Source organism: Rhea americana, unplaced genomic scaffold, assembly GCF_003343005.1.
Source record: "Rhea americana isolate MKP2758 unplaced genomic scaffold, rheAme1 scaffold_51, whole genome shotgun sequence".
NCBI lineage: Eukaryota > Metazoa > Chordata > Aves > Rheiformes > Rheidae > Rhea > Rhea americana.
The window spans coordinates 4806589-4833345 of record NW_028186657.1 but is presented as its reverse complement, the minus strand read 5'-3'; the positions used below and the strand labels follow the sequence as shown (position 1 = coordinate 4833345).

At 38.5% G+C, this 26757-nt stretch overlaps 1 protein-coding gene across 1 annotated transcript in view; it reads left to right on the top strand.

The window, feature by feature from the left end:
• The window catches only part of EBF1 (EBF transcription factor 1), a 266385-nt gene extending 245617 nt beyond the window's left edge, over positions 1 to 20768 (top strand). The window contains exons 12-16 of the mRNA XM_085317824.1: positions 8653 to 8718; positions 9332 to 9509; positions 10961 to 11140; positions 14816 to 15010; positions 15383 to 20768. Coding sequence (XP_085173950.1) covers positions 8653 to 8718; positions 9332 to 9509; positions 10961 to 11140; positions 14816 to 15010; positions 15383 to 15450 — 687 coding nt within the window. The 3' untranslated portion in view covers positions 15451 to 20768. The remainder of the gene's footprint in view (positions 1 to 8652; positions 8719 to 9331; positions 9510 to 10960; positions 11141 to 14815; positions 15011 to 15382) is intronic.
• Positions 20769 to 26757: the final 5989 nt, after the last annotated feature.

Below are 26757 nucleotides of genomic sequence, written 5' to 3'. Positions count from 1 at the left end.
GCAGTGTTTTAACTGTAATACTAAAACCTATCTACGTTATTCCAGTCTCTATTTCAACATTTTTATGCACTCACTCTCCACAGAACATAGTGGAATATCATTGTAGGTCAGAATTTCAATGTCTTATTTTTCAGTTTTCCTCCTGCTATTAAAAGTAACCTGAACTCTCAATTTCTAGCTACTGACACTTCCTACCTGAAGTGTACAATATAGAAAATCTTCATTATTTGACAGAGAGTGACAGTTTCATAGATCTTAATGATATGCTCTCATTTTTGTTGCTTTTTTTGTCTTCATTAGAGCAAAATACAGGGGGAGGGATTCTTCAATAAATTGCATATACATGAAAATAGCATGTTTTACAGAAAATAGCTAGATTGCTATACTTTCATATAAAATAAAAGGTATTTATTTGCGTAAATGCGTTAATATAAAACAACTCTGAAAATGAAACAGACAAAACACAAATATATAATTTACACTTTAATTGCTAGATAGCCCTGCTGATTTAATTCAGATGACAGTCTTGCCTTGCAATACCAAATATAATTATATATCTTTATAGATTTAAATGCAATCAAGTGAATTATGGCACCCCAAATATTCCAGATTTGACCTAATGGGTGAACAATTTAAAAGGCATACAACTTGGCCTGTGTTTGGAAATTCTTTGTGCATACAAATGATAGAAGATAGATACCAGCCTGACCATTTGCCAGGTAAAATGTTTTTCACTCCCACAAATACATTAATTGGATATCTGCATTGTACCACACACAAAATCACAAGCCACTTTTAATCTTTAGACCTTGGTACCAGGCAATTTTTCTTATGGGCATGAGATACAATCTGCGGAATAAAACTTCCAGAACAGCCAGTGCAATATTTTTGAACAAAGGACTCAGAATTTAGTGTCTCTGTTCATTTTACAAAATTCTTTTTAAGTTTACTTAAGCCAGACCCTTCAAATAATTCAAAACATCCTTCTTCTTCTGTGAGGGGACTTTGACAACTTTCCAAAAATATATGAGTATAGAATGGTCAGGAGAAAACTGTGAGTAATAACTCTCTTTTTCTAACTCTCATCTGCAGCTGTTTCCAAGAATAGGAATGTTAATACGACTGAGAGCAGAGGAAGAGCTATCGGGAAATCTTATATATGCAAAAACAAAAAAAACAACTTAAAAGCTCATTAAACTCAGTAATGAACATCTGCTGCCACAAAGTAGTGTGGGTGCTGGTACAAATAGTTTGGGGTAAATTTTCAAACACAAGTGCTGAAGGTGCTCTCCGAGATTGCTTTGTGCTCTCTGTTAATATGTTTTGCCCAGGGACTGCAGGTGGATGTGGCATATAAGGACAATTTGGTGTGTGAAATGTACTTCTGAGCTTTAAAGTCAGACAGAAGAAAAGAATATAAAGTTATCTGTTGTTTATGCATATATCCAGGAGTAAATGAGGAATACTCTTGTTGTAGCCTATATAGATGGGAATACTATCAGTCACTGTAAAGTAGTGGGATGGAGGATTTCTGTAAAAGAAAGCCTAGGAGTTATTTTAGTCATACCTTTATAGGACTTATCTGTTCATGATTTAATTTATTGGATTTATTTTGTGTTCTGATGATTCACTAGATCTGGCAAACTGATCRTAGTATGAAGTACAGGATTGTATACCTGTGGTGAAGTATGTACTGAAGAACTCATGTTTACATTACTGAGATACGTGCTACAGCCTTCTGTATGGCGTGAGAATGTGTTCATTTCATGGTCCTGGTAGGTTTTAAATTGAGGAGATTTACCCTTAGATCTTCATAGTATGAGCTTGCCAGATGATCTGCGGGAAATGCTGTAGAATTGGCCAGAGAATTACCCTACCCTCAATTTCTTAATGAGAGTGTTGATCACTCCCAAACATGATTGACATCTAGCGGATACCAGTTGATGTGTTGGAGGGTGTGGACAGATGTGAGAGTATAGTACAGTAATAGCTACTACCAGCCCTGCAATGGGGGTGTGGATGAAAGATTGGCCTCATGAGATAAAATTCAACAACTCTGAAGAGTTCCTGGAGGTAGCCGTAACTCATCCTTCCTGCTAAACCTGAGATTCTGGGGCAAGATGCATAGTAAATATATTTAGGAGAATCAAACCTCTGCAGCTGTATGAGGGAAGTAGATGAGTCACATAATCACTATTGGCTGAAGTCCCCAAAAGAGGTGATACAAGCATTGGCAGAATGATTTTAGTTCTGCATATCTGCTTTCACGTATCCACTCCTCTCCTTTTGAATTAGTGACCTACCATCAGCAGAGAACTCCAGAGCTCTTAGCAACGGAACCATTCAAATTACTTGCCAGGTGCTTCAGTTGATGATAATATGGTGGGAGCACCCAGGCTCTCAAATGTCAATTTATTTAAAGGATTATTCCAGTGCAACTTTATTAATGGCAGTTTATTCCATATTACTGTGTATCTAGATGAAGTACAAATCTGTGACAGTTACCAGCTCTATTGCCTTGTTATGTGTCCATCGTTAATGGAAGTGAAGACCAGAAGCACGAGGAGCGTGGATTAAAAAAGCAGACTGATACCTTTTTTTTTGTCTCTTAAGCACACCAAGTTAACAATAAGGTCATATGGGCAAGATGGGAGAAATGCAAGGACAGACCTTAGGACTATCCTTATTTTATTTCTTTCCCTGTTGACAGTATTTGCAGTGGAGTGTGTTTGAATAGGGTGTGTTTTCTCTATAGCTATGCGTTTATCACCTTTGTGGTTAAGAGGTGTTTTAATCATCGATTCTCAGCCTTTATGGCTAGATGCCTGCTTGCATTTGCACTCCAGTGTTTGTTCTTTTTGCTGCTTCATATAGGCTTTCTATATTTTATTTATAAGGTTGGCTCATTGCGGAGCAGGTGGTAAGGTCATGCATGACTGTTCTTAGTGCTGTAAAGTTAGGCTGTGATTTTCAGTTTGGGTGGAGGCTGATGAGACTACGATGGCTTGGAAAAGCTAAGGTTCTAGCTGCCACTGGAGACTTATTTTCTGGAAATTGCCATTGAAATTCACTAGCAGGAACTCTGTGCAGTTCCATCCTGCAGGCAGCGATGAGCAGAAGCTTTTTTTCTTTTCACCCCACGAGTGAAGTGTGTTGTCTTTTTCTCTTATTTGCCTTCCCATCTTTGTGGTATCTATATAGTGTTTACTTCTTCTATATGATTCAATTATAATATATAGAAACAATTCACTTGTTTGTTTGCTAGAGAAGTTTTCATCTTTGTGTGAGCACAAGTATCTTTTTAGTGAAATGGCGCTGTTATTTTATACTTCCCATTAGGCTGGCGTAGTTCCCTCAGTTTCAGAGTAAATGGAGGATCTTTCTATTTCGAATGGCTTTTGTGAGTCTTTTATAAAAATACAATTGCTGAAAATGATACAATAATGCAGTGTTCACAGTGTAGATTTGGAGACTTGGGAGGTGCTGAACTGGCTAAAACTCTTGTATACCAAGCTAGATAACTGACATTTTTGACCTGGGACATTTTTCTAACTAGCTCTCTACCAACACGTTACTTTTGCCATTACAGTTGAAGCAAATGTTCACAGTTTTATCTTTATCTTATAAAATACAATGCATATTCAAATTCTAAGTTTAAAACTTAGTTCTAACACATAGCCATAATTAGTACAAGTAAACCTTTACCCACTGAAAAATAAGAATAACTTTGAGCACAAAATATTGCAGTTTTGACTTGGAATTTCAGAATGTGACTTTTCCGAAGTGAAGAAGGGAAGTGGAGTTTGGTATTCAGCATTTAGACTTTACAGAAGAGTTTTTTTTTTTTTTTTTTCTTGCAAGTAGCCATGAGATTAGAAAGTTAGAAGGCAGAGCGAGGAGGTCAGACATAAAAGTCAAGGAAGTATGAATGACATCATCATCCCTAAGTACCCTCTCAGAAGATGAATGAGTTCTCTCTTGTATTACAATGCTAAAGAGCATTAGAAGGTGATATGATATCTAGACAACACATAAGATAAATGCCTCACACTACGCTAGTACAGCTTCCCCCTTACACCCCCCGTAAGTACATAAATCCTTTGGTGGGCTCAAAAATACAATATGTGGCTGATGAGTGTTATATATTGTGGTCAGCCTCTTCTTGACAAAATTAATTTAGATTTAACAAGTATCTTGAACACTGTCTGGTTTAGTTACTAGAGCCTACTGAATAACTAAGTGTAACTCTAGTACCCTTTCGTTGACTAGCCTCACAGTCCTGCTGGGACACAGACCGGATTCTTTTTACTAATCACAGAAAAAAAAAAGTAAGCAGATTTCAACAGAAGAGATAACCCATCTATTTTAAAATTAGCACAAAAATGTGTTCATCATGATAAAATTCAGCCTCACTGAACTATATGTGCAAAATCTTACTCATCCCAAATACCAGTGCAACAGTGCATAACAGAAGGGGGTTCAGTTTTTTAATATAGGATTATAAATTTGTTTAATGTAAATTTTGTGATCTTATTGAATTCCTACTAAAGAGTCATGAATGTCACAAACAAAACATGCAAAGCTGCTATAATTTTGGTTCAAGATACATTCAGTCAGAGGTGGATTTAGTTTGAGTTATAGGCTTTGTGCTTCAAAAGCAAAGTCATTCTGGTAAGATTTATATAATCCTTTCTACAATAATTTAAGAATATGCAAAGTCACAGCAGACTAAACTACTCAGCCTCCCCTTTTTGCATATGCAAGTATCTCTTAGTATTTTCAAGAAGAAAACTTGTTGAAAATATTTAATTGCACTATTGTTTCACAAATTTTTTAAAAATTCTCAGAAGAAAATCAACTTCAGTTTTGACTAAAAATATATTCTGGATTTGTGGTCTGTAGCTACATAGAGGGCAGAGTTCTAATGCATCACATTTAATCTCTGGCGCAATTTTGGCTTTTTTTTTTTTTTTTGATAAATTATTATTTTTATAGAAAGGAAGTGATGCTCATTTGAAAGAAAATGCAAAATAAGAGGACCCTTACATTGGCTCAAAGTGCTGCGTAGTCCTTTATTCTTAACCAAAAGCTGTCAGACTTTTAGCATTAATAGAAGAGTGGATCTTTCTTGACAAATGCCCCCATAAATTAGATATTAGCTTTAGTCAAACTCTGTCCCTCTCAGGAAATATTTTCACTTGCGTATTCAATTGCAAGGTCCTTACATGATGCTCACTTACTGCTATGAAAATCTAGGCTTCTGAGATAAAGGCAAAGAAGAATTTCTGTGAACAGAGGAGTATCTAGAATAACAGACCCTGAGCTTTTGCAGAGATTTCTTTTTGTAGAATGCCCATTTCACTCACATTTTCGTATGTCTGTCTGCTTCTCTGTCCACTTATCTATCTGTTTATCTATCACCATTGCAGTGGTAACATGCAGTATCAATTGGATTTTCAGAGACATAGATCTTTTATATTAGCTGTCTTTTTTTATATAATACCTTTTACAAATTTAATCAATGCATTTTAATATACCATATAGTTTAAGTGCAATATACAATAAATATTCAAGCCTCATCTTAAACATGCTCTAGCCTTTAAATTGTTAAAACTGCAGTGCCCTTTCAATCTACTTACATAATGTCATAAAATATACATTTCAAGGTAAATGAAGTCAGCTACTTCAATTTAGTCCCTCAAACTGGTAGTAAATGAGAGGTTAACACTATGGTGCCAAACCCATTATTGAGTAAATTTAGCACCTTGGACAGCTCTGTAAAATCTTTATTGCTTTCCTGACCTGCTCGTCATGTTCTGTCTATGTGTTCAGTGGCTCTCAGCTCTGATTGAAAGGCAATATATTAGATCCCGAACACAAACATGCTCGGGGGCTGCTTCACTGTGAGCGTAATGACATGGAGGTGAGAACAATTTTCTGGTCACCGCAATCCAAGCACCTTGCAAGGTCTGTTGCTCTAACTTATAGAGGACTTTGGGGGCTCCTTTGTATTTGAAGTCGTAACTGTAGCTTCTGCGGTAATTTTAGCAAAGCTACAAAATGTTTAAAATGCATTCAGGAAACAACAAGTTAATATCTTCAGCATGTCTGTAGTATTCTGTATTTTTAAAGCTGGTTTGTGCCTATAAGAACTACCGTCAGTTCTGGAATAGAAGATACCACTACCTGACACAGGAGTTTTTGTATAACATCTACTTTGTATGATCTGTAAATGCCATAAACAAGAAAAGCTTCTATTGTGTGAAAATATTGCTTAAGAAAGTATGAAACTCAAATTCACAGACTCTGAGAATGTTGAAAAAAATATAACCACTGACTAGCTAGGAATATTGAATGCCGAATGAAAAGTATGCTTCAATAAGCCATGATGACAATTAGTTTTATTTACATGCAATATGATATGGCATCAAATAGCTCCCAATTTTTAAGAAGTGGAATATGTTTGATATTAGGTAGAGCAACTGTAAGATTCCATGTAATTATCTCATTTTTTTTAACGTGGTCTTCAGTCTCTTTTTAGATGCAGCCTGAGCTATTTAGCTCAGCTTTACATAAATAACTCTGATTATTCAGGTATAGCAGAATTGACTTTTTTTTTTTTCTGAATTTGGCATAATGACAGCTTAGGTTAACAGTATTTCAAAGCAATCTGTGGGCCCTGTATAATTTTCTAATTTTGCATTAGTCAAATATATAGTGCAAATACTTTTTTTCACTGAAGTGAAATAAATCCTAGTTTGCAAAGTCAAACACCTGTGCAATAATTTCAATTTTTAAATCATGGACTGAAAAAACAAACATTTTTCAATGTCTTCTCTATTCTTCTTTAGTTTGCATTTTTCACAATTTAAGGCAAAAAGGGCTACTCATTGTTTTGATGATTCTATTAAAGCAACAGAGGTTGGTTCTACCTGGATGTAGTCTGTAGTCTGCCTGTCCGTGATTATGTTGTTAACTATTGTGGTCAAGCTAAACACAGAAAAAAAAAGGCGGGGGGGGGGGGGAGAAAAATAAAAAAGAGAAAGTTGTAGCAACCTAACTCCTCAGAATATGTTTCAAATGTACTGATTTTTTAAAAAATCCATCAATTATATAAAGCATCTCAGTCGTATGTGGAAAATAATTTAAACGTGTTCTGAAAGAAGGATGTGTGCATCAGAAGGCAAGCCTAAATGTTTACTGGGAGTACAAAAATCCTCCATCTCATTTTTGAATTTAGGACATTATATATGTCATAAGTAGTTACTGCAGTATGACAACTATTTTATCTTATAGAGAATTTAAAATTGAAAAAAAATGCTAATATGCATCTAAAAGCTTGTCATTTGAAGAGTTGTTCGAGGATTTTTGAAGAGGTTATGGTGACAGCAAAATGAATGCAATTATATCTCTATTTTCTGATCAGAGTCTACAGTATATGAAAATTGAACATTACTGTTTCTTTTTGGTATAAAATATGGCTATTGTGTAAAATATTTTAAGTTAAAAAGTTTAACTTTGTAGAAAACTGTAAAATTCTCAGAAATGGTACCTGCAGATATGTGCTGTGGTGAATAGCTTCATGTTTGTGTATTAAAGCAATACTTCGGGACTGGGAACGGCAAAAACATATTGTTTTACTTAAAAGACGATCTGTGTTGGTTTTGATCAGGCAGTTGGGGATCTGCTAGATATTTTGAGAGAATATGAAAATAAATTTCCTCTGGGTTAATTTGGCAAGGCATTCTTAGATTTTCTTTTGGGATTGTTCCTATAGACTTTTTTGCACTGTAAAATGTAATGACAGAAGAAATGCTATTATTATTTGGATTCCAGTTTAAAATACTGCAAGAAATGTTTAAGCGAAGAAGAGGAGACGTGAATGCTGTACACCACTGAGTAAAAAGAAATTATATGATATGAACAAATAGGAAAATTAACCAAAAAAAGAAGATATAGAAGAAGTGAAGTTATGCACAAAATTGAGAACTAAATCCCAGACTATTTTAAATACTGTTGTCCATTCAGGGAATGTTCCAGGAAGCCTGTATGGTGCTGGGCTATTCCTCATGCTGCGTATATTTTCCTTTTATGCACCATTTTGTATACATGGATTCTAGCTCTGACCCGTTGTGTTAGGATACAAACCAAAGGAGTTGAGATGTTACATTATCAGTAGTATAGGACTGATTGGATATCTTTTGAACGTGGCCCACTGGGTAAGGTCACAATTCCTGCAGTATGCAATTAAGAATAAAATAAACACATTGAAGGGATTCATAACATGCTCTGAATGACATTGATTGCAGTAATCTTGCAAATGACCTCAGGAATTGTATTCTGCAATAAAGCGATGAGTGGTTTATAGTGCAGATGGTAGAGACAATTGAGTGATGTATTTTATTTTGCAGCACCAGTGAGTCTCACCTTTTGACTTGATTAAGCATGTGTGTGAATAGGATGAACTGGTGATTTAACACCATTCAGTGGTTGCTGAGAGTTGTTACAATTAAGGTCTACCTGGTGGGAGGAAAAACAAAACAAAACCAAATGCACTGCAAATAATAGAACAGTACAAAAGATTCTAACTTTTATTTCCCCCAGAAAGACTTTATTGAACTCAGAGGAACACATCTGTTTTTATATTGACAGGAAGTAATACTTAAGAGGGCTGCTGATTTAGTAGAAGCACTCTATGGTATGCCACATAATAACCAGGTAAATGCATTCTACTTGAGCAATTCTAAAACATGGCTATTTCTTAGATGTATAGATATATCAAGTGCTAAAAGTATATGATGCTACAGTGTGAAACAAAAATAAGTATGTGGGGCAGTGTCACATCTGGAGTGGAGGTTAATTTGCTTGTTTTATTTTTAAAGTATGAGAATTTAGTGCTTGCAAAAACAGCATGTTATTAACCCTGGAGACATTTGTCCACTGTCAGCAGAGTCTGTATAATACGGGCAATGATATGCATTATGTCTTGCCACCAGTGATTTTTCAAGCTTCCTGTAAAGATATCTGAGCCCTAAGGTGGAGTAAGTCTGGGCTCCAGCCCCGTTTTGCCAGTCGGTGCTGTTATACAGATATTTGGCCACTGGGACTGAAACTTCCAGCTCTTTTACCGCAGATGTCAGGATTTATCGTGGGGGCGGCAGATCTATAAACATTAACTGTCAGTCAGCCAGCTGATTTAGAAAGAGAAGCATCTAGTTTTTGCCTTTGAACAGTGAAATGTTTTGTTTGAGTATCAGAGAAAAAAATTGTGGAGTAAATTAGAGTAAATAATCGGTAACTCTTCTATTCATTCTTTCCTCTTGTGCTCTAGGAAATAATCCTGAAAAGAGCAGCAGACATCGCAGAAGCCCTCTACAGCGTTCCCCGCAACCACAACCAGCTCCCCGCCCTTGCTAACACGTCAGTCCATGCGGGAATGATGGGAGTGAATTCCTTTAGCGGTCAACTAGCTGTCAATGTTTCCGAAGCCTCGCAGGCCACCAATCAGGGTCAGGAGAAGACTCGTCTTCCTCTCTTTATGAATCTTTTCTGCTAAAAGTCAGGGAAWCGTTTGCAGAGCAGGCCAAAAGAGCGGTTGTTGAGAGCTGAATGCCAGGAGCGTGCCTGGGCAGACGCTGTCCCCTCCTGCACGCACAGCCTCTGAATTACAGAATGCGTCAGGAGACACTCTTCCGTTTAGGGACAGGCCCCAATTCAGGAAAAGCACTTATGCATGTATCTAAATCTCTTTTTTTAACTCGGACTAACACTTGTATTTGCGTTTAAATCCCACTAATTTTAAACGGATTTCTGTGGGCTTGAGCCTGTACTTAATTTTAAGTACTTGCTTATAGATTTCCCCAAGCATGCACAGTCTCTGAGTCTGGGCCTTAGGTAGTATTTCTTTCTAACATAAATGTATCCCGCAAGTATTTGTCTGTTTTTTGCTTTGTTTTGTTTTGCAAAAGGCATAATATTAGCATTGATGGATATTTTTCAGATTTTTAGATTTTTCTAAATTTTGAAAGTAGGAAAAAATGAATATTTACAAAGGCATTTTCAGAGCTTCTCTCATTTTTAAAATAAAGTATTTTTCACATTGTATAAAATCAGTATTGTTTTAATTTCTACAGTTAGTTAAAAAAAAAGAAGCGAAAAAACATTTTTGCAAAATACCCTTTGCAATTTCCCCTCCCCTTTCCTCAGGTCTATTTATTATCCAACTTCAAATCCATTTTAATGAGAAAGTGGTAGGATGAGGCTGTTYCCCAGACAGGCAGAAAAATCAGTGAGTATTACACCAAAAAATTACACCAATAAATGATTTGAGGTGATAGCAAGCGTTTTACAGACGTACTGTGTGATAGGAAGAGAAGATGGTACTTCATTTTCCAGGMGTGAAGATGCATTTTGTATTTCTGTGCTTCAAGAAACAAATCCTCATTCTGGATATCTGGATATGAGATTCCCTGACTCTCGTTTTCAGAGTTAGGTGGAAATGTGGATTTTAACTTGGGATCCATTAGGTGAGAGAGACGTCAGGGGAGAGTTACTAAAGTCGCATCCTTTTACCATACCCCGAGTCGAGCACCCTAAATTACTTCTCACTTTGAAAACGTAGGTCAAGTTTACACCATTTCCGACCAGTAGCTCTTTTCGAGTGAGTGTTCCCGTAGCGCCCAGGGGTCATCTCTGCTCAAAGGCACGGCTCTCCCGCGGAGCTGTGACGGCGGTAGCCTTCCTCCTCCCTCCTCGTGCTCCCACCAGCAACGAGCCAGGCAGCGAGCGCTCGCGGTCCGGTTTGCCCGGCGGTGGTGGTCGTGCTAGCCCCCTCASGCACGCCGTGGCCGGAGCTGGGCGGCCGCCTTGCTCGCCCCGAGTTACTTGCTTGTCGCTGTTTGTTTTAGAAATTGTTCTCGGGCTAATTCCGCTTTCTAAATGTATTCCCTCCCCACAAAAGGTTTTACTCGCAACTCAAGCAGCGTGTCACCTCATGGGTATGTGCCAAGCACCACCCCTCAGCAGACAAATTATAACTCTGTCACAACAAGCATGAATGGCTATGGGAATGCTGGAATGTCAAATTTAGGCGGTTCTCCAACCTTCCTGAATGGATCTGCTGCCAATTCTCCCTATGCCAGTGAGTATGATATGGCTCTTCTGTATTTTGCACATTTTCATTAGGAAGAGAGGGTGACTTTTCTGTGATACTCAATATTTAGTTTCTATTTTGAGCACTTGAAGTAGAGCTCGGTCCTTTCTCTCCTCCCCAAGGCACTGACCTTTGSAGCACTTTAAAGACATTACTGTTGCCAGCATTGCTCTTCTCTGTTTTATTATTATTATTTGGGAGTCTCATAAGAGCTGAAAAGAATAATGTCACTCATGATTTGGGTTGATCGTTTCAAAACTTTCCTTGTACTCSGTAAATAAGAAGCATTGTTCTCAGCATTGCCAATTCGAGAAAGCAGGATAGCATAAGTGACTCRATCTCTGTTGGAGTGGGTCAAAAGATGTCAGTACACAACCTTTTATTGGAGTGGGTAGGACAGAAGGCTAACGATGTATTACAGGAAAAATAGTTTTTTCCAACTGTAAGGTATCAAGGGTAGAAAAGTTACTATAAAACTGGCGAAGATTGACATTTCCATAAGCTGCATGATGATGTTTCCAAGACCTCTGAACAAAAATGTTCATAACCTTATAGAAATTATGAGTTACCATTGAGCTTAATCTTGACTGCTTATACTCTGTTTTCTTTGTAAGCAAGTATTATATTGACTTCACCGAGAGCTTAGTTTTAGTCAGTAAAATATGGCCATGGCACTTAGAGTTTGTCTGTATTTTAGTGTCTGTGCAGTGAGTGCCAGAAAGATTCAAGTCACAGAAGACATATATTACGTGGCATAAAGAGCCTTATGGTCTGCAATCTGGGTTACAAAAATATTTATGTATAGGACTAACCTTTTGCATTTTGATTTTAAAGGTTTAGTAACCTATTTAAATATAAATTTGCTTCTACTGGTAACGGCCTATGAACCTCTTCTTCCACAGCTCTCATAGATCAGTAATCACTGTTCAGATGAGGAAATTAAATGAATAGATCTGCCCAATTCCTTGGACATTACTCATGTTGCATAATAGATTCCACTGACATCTGTAGAAAGCTAGAGGCAGAATCAGGCCAGAAAGTCTTCTCATATAAATAGGTTTATAGACTCAGACCTTAGTATGGACAGGGCAAACAGAATACTGAACAGATCAAAGTTTACGCAGCAAATCTTAAATTCAGYAATTGTAACAACAGTAATGAATTATTTTGAAGTGCATTGCTAGAATTCAGAATGAAAGAGAGAATAATAATTCTAGTTTTAAAAATAACATAGCTTAGCTACTGCAAATTTAGAAGAAAATATTTACCCACAAAGCTAGTACTTAAAACTCGAGTATTGCTAACCAGTTGTTATTTTTGTACTCTAATCATAATGTAGCAAGTAGTATTACAAAGTACCTTACTTATTAGGTTGAACTTACTGTCACAGAATCTGTGCAATCTGAATTCATAATATAACATGATTGATGAGACATCTCTTTTTGGAAGCAGATGCCACTAATATATTTAAAATACTCTAGCAGTGTATTATTTCATATTTATGAACAAAGTCCTCTTTAGAATAGCATTTCACCTCCCAGCCCTGGTTCTTTATTCTATTTATATTTTGGGAGGTTTTCTTGGTAGAGCTGTCATTCTGCTAATGTCTAATCCATTGAATCAGAAAATGCTTCAATCATGACCTGAAAATTAAAAGGTGGCATTCTTAATTAAATCAATAAACTAATTGCTGTATAGTAGCAATTCAATTTAGGTGCTTTGATTGCTCTCCCTTAGTAAGTACTTCCAGACATAGAGTGACTTCAGACTAAGATTGTATCTGTCAGACTGTGAAACTTTGAACATTTAATTTCCATTAATTGATTTCCTCAGTGTTAACAAATATGATATCAGATTCTCAAATAAGAACTCAAATATGGTGATTTTTATCTACATAAATGCAAATAAAATAATAATTAAAAGCCCAAATGATATGAATTTTATTCTATAATATTTAATTATTCATAGCCTCCTCACGTATGTAAGCAGTTTTTAAGCAAGAATGAAAGCATGAGCTCTTACCAAGAATTTGTCTTGCCCTTTTTTGGACAAAGAGAGGAACTGTGAATGCTGTCTGACAATAAAACTATTTGGCTTTGTTTTTACAAAACAAAACCACTTAAAATCTCAATGATAAAGACAGGAACTGAAGATATATATATGTATGTTGTACTATAAGTAAAATGCTCTATATTTAAGGGTATGCATATCCAAAAATCGAACCTCCAATATAGCATTTTCATTAGGAACAGTCAGTTTAATTCTTAGAAAAGAGAGCTGTCTAAAAATATCAACATCTGTTTAGAAAAACTGGAGATTCACATTTTATTCAACCTTGTCCTTAAAGCGAGATCTTCATGTGATGTAAATCAGACTAGCTTCATTGCTTGCTTATATCAGAGATTCCAATCAATAGCTTTGAAAAGTTGTATTGACTATATTCACACAGATCATGGATCCTTTGAGARTATTGCTTGGCTTGCCCATTATAAAACAGGCTTCCATTTTCAAAATTCTCAGTCTTAAGTGAGATCTGAAATGCCAGCCCCATCCCTGTGCATAAATAAAATGGTGACATGAGATATATGAATGTTTTTCATGACATTGAGGATTCCTGGGAAGTCTCCATAGGAGAAGGTTTTCCAAAGCTGATGGAGACATGGAAGCTGGAGACTACCTTGATACTGGTCRTTATAACAGAGAAAATGTGTGTGGCCATTGTGAGAAAGGTTTAATGGTTTCACCCATTGGGAGATAAAAGAAAACTGTGAATTCTGTCAATCAGTCCTCCACACGTCTATTTGTGCAACAGACAGTGGAAACATTAGTGCCAGGAGATCAAAGGTGTAAAAGCTATCAAAGTGGCCATCTCACTGGACAGTCTCTTCATGCTGGACAGTCTCTGTGTTATAACTTTAGCAGTTTTCAATTCTCTTTTTCAACCTTCTTGAAGCAAAATAAAAAAGCAAATATTTATGCATATCCAGCTTTCCAGATAACTTCTTCTAAACCCTAGTCCATGTAGTGGTTAGAAGAGGAAGAAATTGTAATCATTTTTGCAGACATTAGACAAGCAGATTGGCTGGGTTACTGCTAAGAGCSCTGCCTTCTGCAGGTTTGTCTGAAATCCAATAGGTCTTTCTAGAGCTGTCTTGCTACAAGGTAAGCACTGCTCAAAAAAAGTGGTTTTGGAGACCTATTAAAAAGTTAGACCTTTCCAAGTTAAAATTCCRAGTCTTGATTTGTGCTTTAACGACTCTGCTAACCCATCAGTTGTGTAACCCAGGAGTGAACCTGCACAAAACCATTTCAGGTTCTGATTGGAGCAGTGTCTGTTACCAGTCCCTGGAATAAAGTGAAGTAGGCCGATGGGCCAGGGATATTGTAAGAATAAAGGATTAGACTAACAGAGAATTAAAGAAGTCTGTGAGAGCACCTAGAATTTCGCTCACAAACAGTTGCAAAACAAAAAAATAAAAAACAGGCAGGTTTCTTGTAGTGACTGATTACAGTTTGTGAACAACCAGAAATCTAACTGCAGTAAGGGCCRTGGCCCTTTGAAGTTAGACTCAGTCCATCCAAGAAGCAAGAGTCTTTTGTTTCTACAGCCTGCTGATTATCTAATACTAAGGAATCCCTTTTGGGGGTCTTTTTCTCCTTTAGTTGTGCCATCAAGTCCAACAATGGCCTCCTCCACTAGCCTCCCCTCAAACTGTAGCAGTTCCTCTGGGATTTTCTCCTTCTCACCAGCCAACATGGTCTCAGCGGTGAAACAGAAGAGTGCTTTTGCGCCTGTTGTGAGACCACAAACTTCTCCTCCTCCCACCTGCACCAGCACCAACGGCAATAGCCTGCAAGGTAGGTGACACCAACTCTGGCAGCAGAGATGGCTGCTCTCCAAACTGTGAGTTCCCAGCGCCTTGCCGTGCTCTAAGCGACAGTGAGTCAGCTGCTGTCACAGGGGATGGAAGACAGTGGGAGATACCTGGTGGTCTCTGTCCTAAACTTTCCTCTTGTAAAAAGTAACAAATCCACCATCAGCCCACCTASTACCTTGCAGGTGTTTGGCAACCACCCCATCTCTAACTCAACTAATACTGCTGAACTGAGAGGCTGTGTCTTTTAGAGCACAGACCAACTGTTTTGATAAAGACAAGTAATATTTCAGCTTACTAATACCGTCCTTTTTCTTTCTTTCCTTTCTTATTCCCTGTTGTCGTCCATTATCAGACCAGTCTTTTGTGGACTCTAGCAAGTACTCCACTGCAGGGTCTCTCCAGGGGCTGGCCTTCTCCTGAAGTACGTCACTCGATCTTCCCTTCCTTTTTTTCCTTTGTCATAGTACACTTGTGCAGAAATCCTACTGAGAGCAAACAGACTGCTAGAGCGCTTGCCACAAGCCTTTGCCTTTAATAAATAGAAGACACATTACAAACTAACAGCAGCTTTTTCCAGTTTAACTTGTACCGGGGCAAACATTAGTTTGCACTGATTAATGTACCTGTGTGCCAATTAATTCCCTAAGTGGTGCTGTGTCTCTTTGAAAGCCTCTTCAGCTGTTAGTAGTATGGGGCTGCCCCTTTCCAGTGTCCCTTCCCTTCTCATTACAAGTATTCCAGTATTAGCACCTAAATACATTTTGAAATGTTGATGCAAGCTGAGGGAGTGACAGGAAAAAAAAAAAAAAAAAAAAAAAAAATCATCAGACTGAGRATGCTGCAAGGACCAGTGCTGCCTGTTTCATTTTTTGGGTCAGCCTGTTTTACACCACGRTGCCTAAACCTTCCTGTATAATTACCTCACTACACATTAGCGTGCTGAGAGAGATGTTTTCGTGCTCACTTAGACGGAGGAGTTTTCATAAGCAGATGCAGCCAGCTGCCTCCAACTGTGCCAGAGGTGGGAAAGATTTTGTGGTATGCACTGTGCTTCCCCCAGACCTGAGGTCTATTTTCCTTTCCATGTGCCTGTGCAAATTACCCAGAGAGCACCAAGCAGAGAATAAAAGTCATTTGTTGCTAAAGCCGTATTCAGAACGAGCTGTTCTGCACGGGGGGAGGGCACCGCTCCCCAGGCTCCACATGTCACTCCCCAGCCTCTGAAAAGAGCGACGCCAGGCTCGCGATCGTAACGCTGATAGCACCGTTACCGCCAAAAAATCTATATGCAGGCAGAGTGGAACGAATTCATTCATAAAAGCTTGGCTCTATTGTGACTAAAGAGAAGCGTTGTCCTCAGGGCATTTTACACCGGTAAATTGGGAGGAGGAATCCTTGCAGATGAGCACACAAACATACACACGCAGAAAAACTGCGGAAGAGCTAGGGAGGTGCAAGTCGAAGAACATGGTTGCCTTCAGTCAGAACTTCCTCATGAATACAGATTTCTGTTAGGAATAAAGCACAGCAAAGGTTCTCRACAAGCCATGGTGTTTAGGAAATACATTTTTCACGTTTTGAAAGTTTGGCACTGCCAGTGTGCTGCTAATGTTCCTGGTGCCAGCTTAAAATGTTTCACTTCTGAATTAAAAAAAAAAAAAAAAGGAACTAATAGTTGGCTGCTAGAAGCTTTTGAACATGTTAATGTTCCTTCTTCTTGTCACCTTGTCCCTGCCTGGTGTCTGGATTAGAGAGAGAAAGCGAGTAACAGGAGAAGGCTTTTTAAAGCACTGTTTTTCATTTCACAAGACGTGGAATTCCCAGATTCCACATACTGTATTATGAAAAGCAATTACAGAACGAGCTGAGAGTGCTGGACGCAACTGGGGATTACTGATTGCCTCCTCATTATGTCACATCCAGATCGGTAATGCCCAGAAACCACACAGATCTGAGTATTTCCCCTAATTTTTATTTAGCAATTCAGTTTTCATAATAGGAGTGAGACACTGAGAGAGAGACGGTTCATTTCTAGGTCACTGCTGAACTTCTTGGTAAGTTAAAGACACACAGCCTTTAGCCCTGTGCCTTCTGACATTACCCAAGGCTGGTAATAATCACTCAGAAATGCACTGCCTGTTGTGTCTTATTGCTTAAATAAACAACCGTGTGTAAGGAGGCTGTCTTATCTCTCTTGGGCTTCTGGATACATCAGAAAGCAATCAAGCTTTCCTTACATAGCCTAGATATCAGCAGAACTCACTGAAACAACAGCCATCCTTATCTGTTGTTCTCTTTGCCATGCAATTTTGTAAAACTCAAAATACATTATTTCTGTTATTTGCTAGCCGCAAATACATATTAGTATATGATGGGGAAAGTAATGCCCATTGGCGGGAGTTYTTCCTCTTGCTGCCCTCTCTTTTTGGAGATGTTGTGATCTCATACCTACACTGTTTCCCACTGATAGCTCTGTTTTCAGGATCAATAACATGCTACAGCTGAGAGGATTTGCATGACTAGATGTAGCACTTACGGAATAAAAGTGGAGTGATATAAATGAAGACTTGGAAAGAATGGAAATATCAAGGCTTTTAGGCAGAAGAGATATCATTTTGCCATTTGCTTTGTAATTTAATTCAGAATATCAGAGCTCTTCAAAAACATTAATGCCTTGAAAAACGGAGCAAAGATCTACGGCTGTATCATTTGTTTTCGGTGGCAAAAGGTGCATGGTTGATACGGGACTATGGGGAAATGTCTAAGGATCGTGAAGTGAGGATTTGCAATTATGCCAGCTTCATCTGAGGGTTTGTGCAGGTTAGACAGCTGTGCTGTCCCATGAGAGAGCCCATTCTTGGTGGCTTTTTGGTGAAACTGATTTTTTTTAATGAATCTTTTAACTTGAGAAGGTTTTTTTGAGGAAAAATATTTTAACATTTTCTGAAGAATATGTCATTTTCTAAGACAAAATAACTTCTAGTTTTAAATTTTGCCTAAATTTAGAACTTAGAAAGGGATGAAAAGGACAAAAAAATRTTGAAGTAGTACTCACAAAGAATTAATTATCCGTCTGACCCTGCTCATTTGCACTCAGCACATACAGGAGGAGTGTACCCATCCCCAGCTCTTTCGTTCCTTGCTCACCTGAGCAGTAGAGAGGGAAGCACTCTTCTCAGTAGTGCTCTTCTCTGTGCTCTAACGTGTGATGTCCCAGCACTGTGGTGCCACGTCTGTATTCTTCTAAAGAACTGCTGTCCATAAATCTCCGAGGGCATTACTAATAAGGATGAATATTATTATCCTCGGATAAGAAACGGAAGCAACTCAAATTACTCAATGTAATACAATGAGCTTGAACTAAGCTAGAACCTGTGTCTTAGCTCCTTGCTTTCAGTTAGTGAAAATTACAGCCTCACCTTTAGCTGAGGGTGWCTGCCTCACAGGAGGCCAAGAGGACGATTGAGATCTGGTCGACTGACTCCCTCCCTGTCAGGGCCCATTTTATTAACGCATTTATAGGTGCTTCTTTGAGGAAGCACAGAAAAGGATGGAGGGAGAGACGTGTGTGAGTTACACTGCTGAAAGCGCTGCTGGAAAGTCATCGGAATACCATGGCACACAGCACGGGAAGCCCGAGAGCAGAGCAGAGAGCAGCTGAAGACCATAGCAGTGAGTGCAGCAGGGATACTGTGCCAGCACTTCTTGGCTTAGGATTTGCCACTCTTTTACTCACATTTACCAAGGTGGACAGCCTGACTGTGAGCACTCAGGACTTGGTATTTGAAATAATCTTGAAATATAATCCTATGGGAAGTATTTTTTTTKTTTTGTTTTAAATAAGCTTGCTGCTATTTAATCCGCTGTTTATAAAATTGACAAGTACTAAAAAAAAAGCAATACCAATGTCAGCCTATGATTTGAGATGAAGGGAGATGATGGCCACGTTGTGGAGTTAATATGAAAGTGAAACCTCAGATTATCTCTGGTGGAGCTAAGAAGCACCACGTTGGGAAGTGCTACAGCAAGGAATACTCACATTTTGCTAGCAACTAAGAGACAGTGGCAACTTCTCTATTACTCATTTGAGTGCCTTCCTGTAAGGCTTAAAGCAAGGTGACTAGCCTCCCTATTCCTTTTATCCTCATTCCTACCTCCTTGAAGAGCCCTTAGATGGAGTGAAAACAACCAGTACAGGGTTTTTAACATAAAAAAAAAAAAAAAAAAAAAAAACGCTTCTGGATGATAAATTCCAAGAATTGAAATGCTGCTGTGTAGTTGCAACATGTCACCTCTGAAGATGGCCTGTTGCAAACATGTGGATGTGTTTAAATTTTCTCTTTCTCTGGTTTTATTTCATTTAATCAGTGCAGTTTACTTGAGCTGTTTTCCCCTTGCTGATTAGAGTTGTAATTCTTGCACATATGGTGGTGTTTGTGGAGAAAACATTTCCCTCCTCTCCCCCTCCAACCCCAAATCTGTGAGTCTTTTACTTTGGCTCTGTTCTTATCAAATAATTGCAGCTGTAATTAAAGCACAATGAATCAGCACCAGTCACAGGGTTGAGTTCTTCCTTAAGAAATTACATGTCCAGATGTCTGAGATGGCAGGCAGTTCTGGCATTTAAATAAAGTGCCCATGAAGTGCCGCCAACCTGAAGGCAAATCTGTTTTCTACCTTTTTTTTGCAAATAACTGTACAACTGGTGTTTTAAAGATGCATTGTTGTTACAGCTTTCATCATAAACTTACTTACATGACTACCTCCTGTAGTGATGTGCTTGCTCACAGTCCATCATTCGGGCACTTGGTACGTGTGATCTGTAYAGAGCTCCTGGTAGACAGAGGGAGACCAAGCTGGAGGTCGAGCTAGGTGGAAGACTGTACCTGTTGACCTTTAATGAATGTCTCTTCTTTAAGAGAGATGGCGATTCCCCAGAAAATGAGGATAGGAGGTATAATAAAGAAATACTGATGATTCAACTTAGCCAACAGAGAGGACATTCTAAGTCATCATTAACATAGCACTGAATTAATGTACATGGGGAAGTCTTTTACAAACATGATAAAAGCATGAGATGCTGGTCTGCTGAACCCTCAGATARGGACAGATTTCCACTGTAACTTGGAGCAATGGACTTGAGGGCTTAAGACCTTTTCAGGCCCCCTGAAAATGCATGCACAGATTCCCAAGGTTGAATACTGAACTTACAAGAGAAAACTGAGCTAAGAAAATGATCCACTGTCAGTGTGTATGCTGTGACAAACACATTATGGTATCTGTAATACTGGTGGCTTATGAGACTCTAGCCATGCACTCATAGGTGGAGCAAAAAACTACTTTTCTTTTAAAAAAGTAATAGAGTATATGACAATGTCTGATTCAAGTTTAAGCCTCCTGATCACCTTTAGCAATAGCCAGACTTTGAATCTAAAACCCAGAAAATTAAGTTACAAACAGATTCTGCTGTCAGGTGAAGTGTATTTATTCTAGAAGAAAATAACTAATTTCAGCAAAGTCTCTCATAATTAAACCACTTTCAGATCAGAATCAGATTTCCTGCGACTAATGCATACACAGTTGTGTCTGTGGGATGATACTTAAATATAAAGTCAGTTCACAGTACAGCTGAGTGCTAGTAAATGTTTAAAAGATCTGAGGATTTTTTTTAGTGTTGCTTTATAATGCACAAATGTAACTTACTCTTTTTTTTCCCCTCTCTCCTTCTCCTYTCCTTGTAACAGCTATATCTGGCATGATTGTTCCCCCCATGTGAAAGAATTGCCTTGAAGAATTTTATTAATGAAGAGGTTGAATTCTGCTTCAGAAAGAATCTGATACAAGTCCCAGAGTGGAACTTTTTACTCAGGCCTTTTTAAAAAAAAAAAAAAGAAAAGAAAAAAGAAAGAAAAANAAAAAAAAAAAAAAGAAAAGAAAAAAGAAAGAAAAAGACATAAAGAAGAATCTTACAATAACTGCGGATTTTTAAACAAAAGAAAAAAATCACCATCCTTGCAAATACTGAAATTAAGAATCTGCAATTGCAAGGTGTTGATTCAAGTTGTCCATCCCAAATACGTGGGAGATATATTTATTGTATGTTGATAAAAAAAATCCACTTTTTTTTTGCGGGGGTGGGGGCTTGCTTTTGTTTCCATTTTTTTCTTCTGTTTTTTGTGTTTTTTAAGGCTTGATTTAACTCCACACCATTTGTCTTTTGTAAGTCAAACAGTTACGCGAGGGACACTAGAGATGGAACTCCACATTTTTAATTTATGATTTTCTCTTTTTAAAGCTGTGTAAAGAAAAATGAAGTGGTGTCATTTACAAACAAGTCTGTACGGGACAGAATAGAAGTGCCAGTTAGTTTTTCGTAGAAGAATTATGGCCATTTAATTAAGGGTCGGCTTATACTGGTTGCTTATCCGGCGGTGAATTGCTAACACGGTGCGTTTTCGATGTTCTCGTTCAAAAGGTGTTATTCCCTAGAAGGGTGATGTTTTTGGGTGGTGACGGTGGGATGGGGGGKTATTTGTAGCCTCTAATACCAGGCTGAATAATCATGTAAATAACGCAACAAGGAAAGTCAACGAAAGCGGAGGTTGGGATGCACCCAACCGACACGGTTCCCCTTGAGCTGCAAATCCAGTGCCTGCAGGCGCAGTGCGAAAACCCCGGAGCGAGGCACGCGGGGCTCACGCCGGACCCCTCGAGCCCAAGGAGGGCCCTTGCGGGCGGCTCGCGGCCCCCGGCCCCCGGCCCCCGGCCCCCGCGCGCCTGCCCCTGCGACCGGCGCCGTGCCAGTCGACCCTCGCAGTTTGTATCGTAATGTATTAAGCAACAGATATAACTGCTTTTTGACTAGTAAATGGAAATACGAGTTTTGGGGGAGGGCGGGTGGAGGGACGGGGGTGTTAGGAAGGTTTCGAATCAAAACCATAGCTTCAGTTTTAAAAGGATTTTGCTATCGTTATCTGGGAAGTGTTCTTAAAAACAAACTATTAGTCCAAGAGGCAGCAAAGCTCTGAAGATGCATTACCTGATATTTTTTTCTTTGCTGTTGTGTTTTGTATGTAGTTATAAATACTGTAGATTTTTTGTGATTTTTTGCCAAAGTTGTTGTTCTATTTATACATTTTAATGTCTTAAGACAGTTTTTCAATATCACAAAAAAAGAATTTTACTGCATATTTTGCAAAAAGAGCTCACTACCTTTAGCTTGCACATACTTGCAAAATTAATTAAAGAAAAAAAAAGCTTTTTGTTTCTGGGGTTTTTTTGTTTGTTTATTTTAAAGGGGATTTTGTAAAATATCCATATAAATAATGTATTTATCTTTGGAATTTGTACATTGCTTTTTTTCCCCTACCCCAGTTTATTTTATTGTGTATGTTTGCTATGTGAAAAAGTGCTGATTTGTTTGGTCATTCACCGTTGTATTAGCTGTTTAAATGTGATTTTAAAACATTTCATTTATAGTTTTTTTTAGTATTGTTTAAAACCATGCTTCCATTTTTTTAATTTCCACCCAAAAGCCATTGTCTATTTTTGTATTATTTGTAAGTTAAGAAGTTTTTTCCAATATATGGCAAAAAGTAGCATATTATTCTTGTAGCATTTAGTTATGTAGATTTACAAAAAAAAATGTATCCTTTGCTTTTGAGGCTTAACAGAAACTAATGCTGTTTTACTCTATTAATATGCATGGGATTTCTCCTCTTTGGAGTGACGCATTTTTGTGCATTAAATATGGGGAGAAACTTCATAGAACTCAATGAAAATACTTTCTTTCTTAAGTCTGCTTGTATATTTCTCTGTCTTTCACATAAATATAAACCAGCAGATTGGATGCCTTAACAATGCAAATCATATTCATTTCACTTGTACATTGTACTGTGCACCAGAACTGTCAATCATCACTAACATTCTAAGAAAAAAAAAAGGAATTGAAAAGCACAAAAGAACTGTTTTGTTACTTTAAAACAATATAACTTTTTTCTAGTCGAGCAAGAAATCATTTACAACGATGCTGCAACTGTGCATGCTTCCTGTATGAATTTTGCAATGGTTTTCACTAGAATGTCACAGTGTGATCTTTCGGGGGGAAGGGAAGAAAACAGGATTTTTTTTTTTTCCATGGCGAGAAAATAAAAGGAGAACAAAACTGGAAAATGTGAGAGACATCAGTTTATTGCTTCTCTATATATTCCAAGCGATTATTCTAATTCACATAGTAAGCAACAGCACGACAATGTAGTCAAATTTAAAGCCATATTTTGTCCAGTGACACCATCAATTACTCTTGTAGAGCTCCACTGAAAGTCATAGCGATTTTGACACCAGTATTAGCCATCGACGTTTGTAGTCTTTTACGCCCGTGTCCAAAGATCCTTTGCCAATGTGCATAATTTTGTTTTCTTGCAGCTATTTATGGTGATCTGATGAATGGGACTTTGTAAAAATCCCCCCTGTACCACCCCCATCTTTTACAAAGTAAAAGATGCAGCTGTTTACAGAATATGGCTTTAAGTGGAAACGTTCAGATTTCAGTTTTAAAAAGGTGAAGCTTCACAATGACTGGATTGCCTAAAGTATGCCTATTTCCTCACGGTTGTACTAGGATGCAGCTAAAATGGAGTCATCTCTGAAACTACTAACCTTTCACCTTCTTATCTAGATCTTTTTGAATAGACACACACACTGTACAGTTCTATTGTTAGAGAAACTAACTACTGTAGAGATTGTTATAATTTTTTTGCAGAAATTCAAGCTGTAAAAACTTTTCAACTTTCACAATATTTAATTAAAGTTACTTCCTGTCTGTGAATACAGCTCCTGGTTGTGTGTTTATTTTTTCTGCTTCTGCTGGCTAGTGGATGAGAAGGCCACCAAACTGTCTTTCTGAAAGTACGGCGAAGCAGAAATTCCTGGCCATTACACATCATTGAATTGTAGTGAATTCGAATGCCTCTTACTCCGTCACTGGTGGATTTTAATGGATCTCCACTCACTATATTGGAAGCTTGTCCAGTTATCACTATTATTATTATTTTCATCATGCTGTTATATTGATGGCCCAAAGATCCCATGTATTTTTCTTTCAAGAACATACCTAGTTGTAGGTACCTAGCTATAGAGAGCTTACTGTCTAAAMAGACAGTGATCGTGAAGTGCAAGACAAAGGTGTTTTAGTTTCTGTACCACAGACCCAAGGGAATTTAAATCTTCATCTCACTATTCTTTAAGTAAGTCGGTGGTAACAATTCCCTCTCCTCTGGGGACTCGGAGCCAGGGCTTAAGTGACTCGCTCAAGGCCAGCTCCAAGAATGGCATCAAAGCCTTTTGAGCTGTAACAACATCATTGACTTGACCATGGAGGAAGCTCTGTAAAGCATTTCCGCTCTGTTACACTTCATAAGCGACACATCCATCAGCTACTAAATTGGTTCTAGGTGTTTCATTCTATTTTGCACCCATGGCAGAAGAGAAACATAAGGAGTTTTACCCCTGGGATGAGGGAGGTTGAGACAACGSCACCCAACTGGAAGTGATGAGTGGTTGTCATTCAAAAGACTCTGGAGACAACCAGACACCTTTAAATGCCATTCYTAATGCAAGACTGAAAGTGATTTTTGGTAGGAACAGGGACGTTGGGGTTGCAGCTTAAATTAAATGAAAAAAATACTAAAAAATTTTAAATTCACCAAAAACATAAGCAGCGGTAAATAGRTTCTTGCAATGTAAAGTGTTGGGTATCTCTTTTTGTTCAGTACCACTATCAGAGTGGACTCTGATAACTATTAGGGGGGAGAGAAAAAAAAATAAAAGCGCTGTTGGGAAAGTAAGGCCCCCAAGCAAAGCTTGCTGTCTGAGCACAAGAGCATGGTTTCTTCTGTCTGAGACAATTCTCCCAGTCTGCTTTCAAATGGTGCGAACATTGGCAGCCCTCACTGCAGCCAAGGGCTCTGTGAGTGCTCAGCACACTGGAAAAAAGTCAAGTTACATGTAGCAGTAAACCAGTCTCCAGGATTAAATTCAGCGTGTAACATTAGACAACCTATTCTAGGCACAGCAGATGCAGAGCTTCGCTTCAGTTTTTTGGATACAATGAATATGCTTTCATCTGACATTTAATTTCATCCACATTAAAAAAAAAAAAAAAAAAAAAAAGTAAGACTTCTAATTCAGACTGATGCTGGAGAAGAGGCTGTTAATTAGCCCACGGTGATGTTCACCGGGATGGACCAAGCTGAGATTAACTGGGTGACAATAGTGCAACAAATGATGGCTTGCCTTTTTMTGATGGCAGGAAATAAAACCCTCCAGAGCATGTGAGGACCAGCTGCAAGATTTTTTGCACATGCATGTATGGCTTCGGTGACAGCCATAGCCCACACTGAGTCCTATACTGAAACGGAAAGGACCATCCTCTGGAGCCCCAGCAGAGAACGCATAGGCACGAGCACATAACTTTTGGCATGGGTTAGTCCTGCTAGCTCAGCTGGTGACTCCTTTAACTTTTCAGCAGCTGTAACAAAATTTTCAATTTAATAATGCATCTTTGGGGACAGGAAGGAAGAATTGTTTGCTTTTTTATTTTAATGAGATTCTTCTATTTTTAAAAAWTCTCAGTTTAAAGAAATCTCAGCAGAATGAAGTACCTTTTACTGTTCACTTGCTGGTCTTGTCTTGTGTCTGCTTATTCCCTTCAGAGCCATTCTCTATTTGCAGGCTCTTATCACAGCTGCTTTGTATAATCRTTTATATAACTCTGTTTAGCTTCACAGTCCATGTATCTTATGCCATTTCATAGGTTATATGAAGAGACATTTTATGTTATATGCTTGGTTGCCTCACCTCCTTCCTTCTTGCTGCCCCTTGAGCTTCAGGCCTGTTGTAAATGTTCAAATTGGGCTGCTGTGCTAAAGTTGCTAAAACGAAGTTGGTGGSCTCTCACAGTGTCCATGGCCCCTATCTCCACTCCAGATTCCTCCCATTTYATGGGACAGTGTTTCTGAAGAGCTCTTTCAAAGGCCACATTGTCTAGGATTTTTCAGAAACATGTCCACTGCATCTGACAAGCACTTATTTTATTTGCTCTCATCACCCTTTTAGGAAGGCTGTCCCTGAAGCCCATTCCTCTAGTCTGTAGAAATCATCATCTAATCTCCAAGTTGTTGGAAATTTTCTGTGGGCCTCGTTATGCATATTTGTCTTGCACCAGCACTGTGCTTTTGCCTGAGTACCTGCTCTCCTGTGTTACTGCTCCTATTGAATTTACAGCTTRCAAATGCTGCTGTTGGCAGGCTTTGCTTTGCTGGGCTAAGCAAGCCATGTTCTTCTAGAGTCCCTTCTAGGAATCCTGCCCACTTTTCCTTGGAGAATCCCAGTAGGTTTCTTTTCTAATTCCATTTCCATCAGTTTTTCTTGCCTGAGACTAGGTATGTATTTCAGATGGGGGGGGGGGGGATGGAGTTCATAAGGATCAGGATCAGCCATCTCAGAGCTGTAACTCTTTAACTGCTTAGCTCCATCCACAGTGGCATAAAGRAAGCACTGCTTTCTATTTGCTTCTCTCTCTCTTCACAGACACACACCATTACTGTTGTACTAATAAAAAAATGTGAAACACCTACTGGTGAACATTCAATGATGTCAGCACTCTCTGGTGCAGCATGGGGCTCGGAGGCACTGCAGGGTGCGGGGGCCTTGTGCATATGGCTGCTG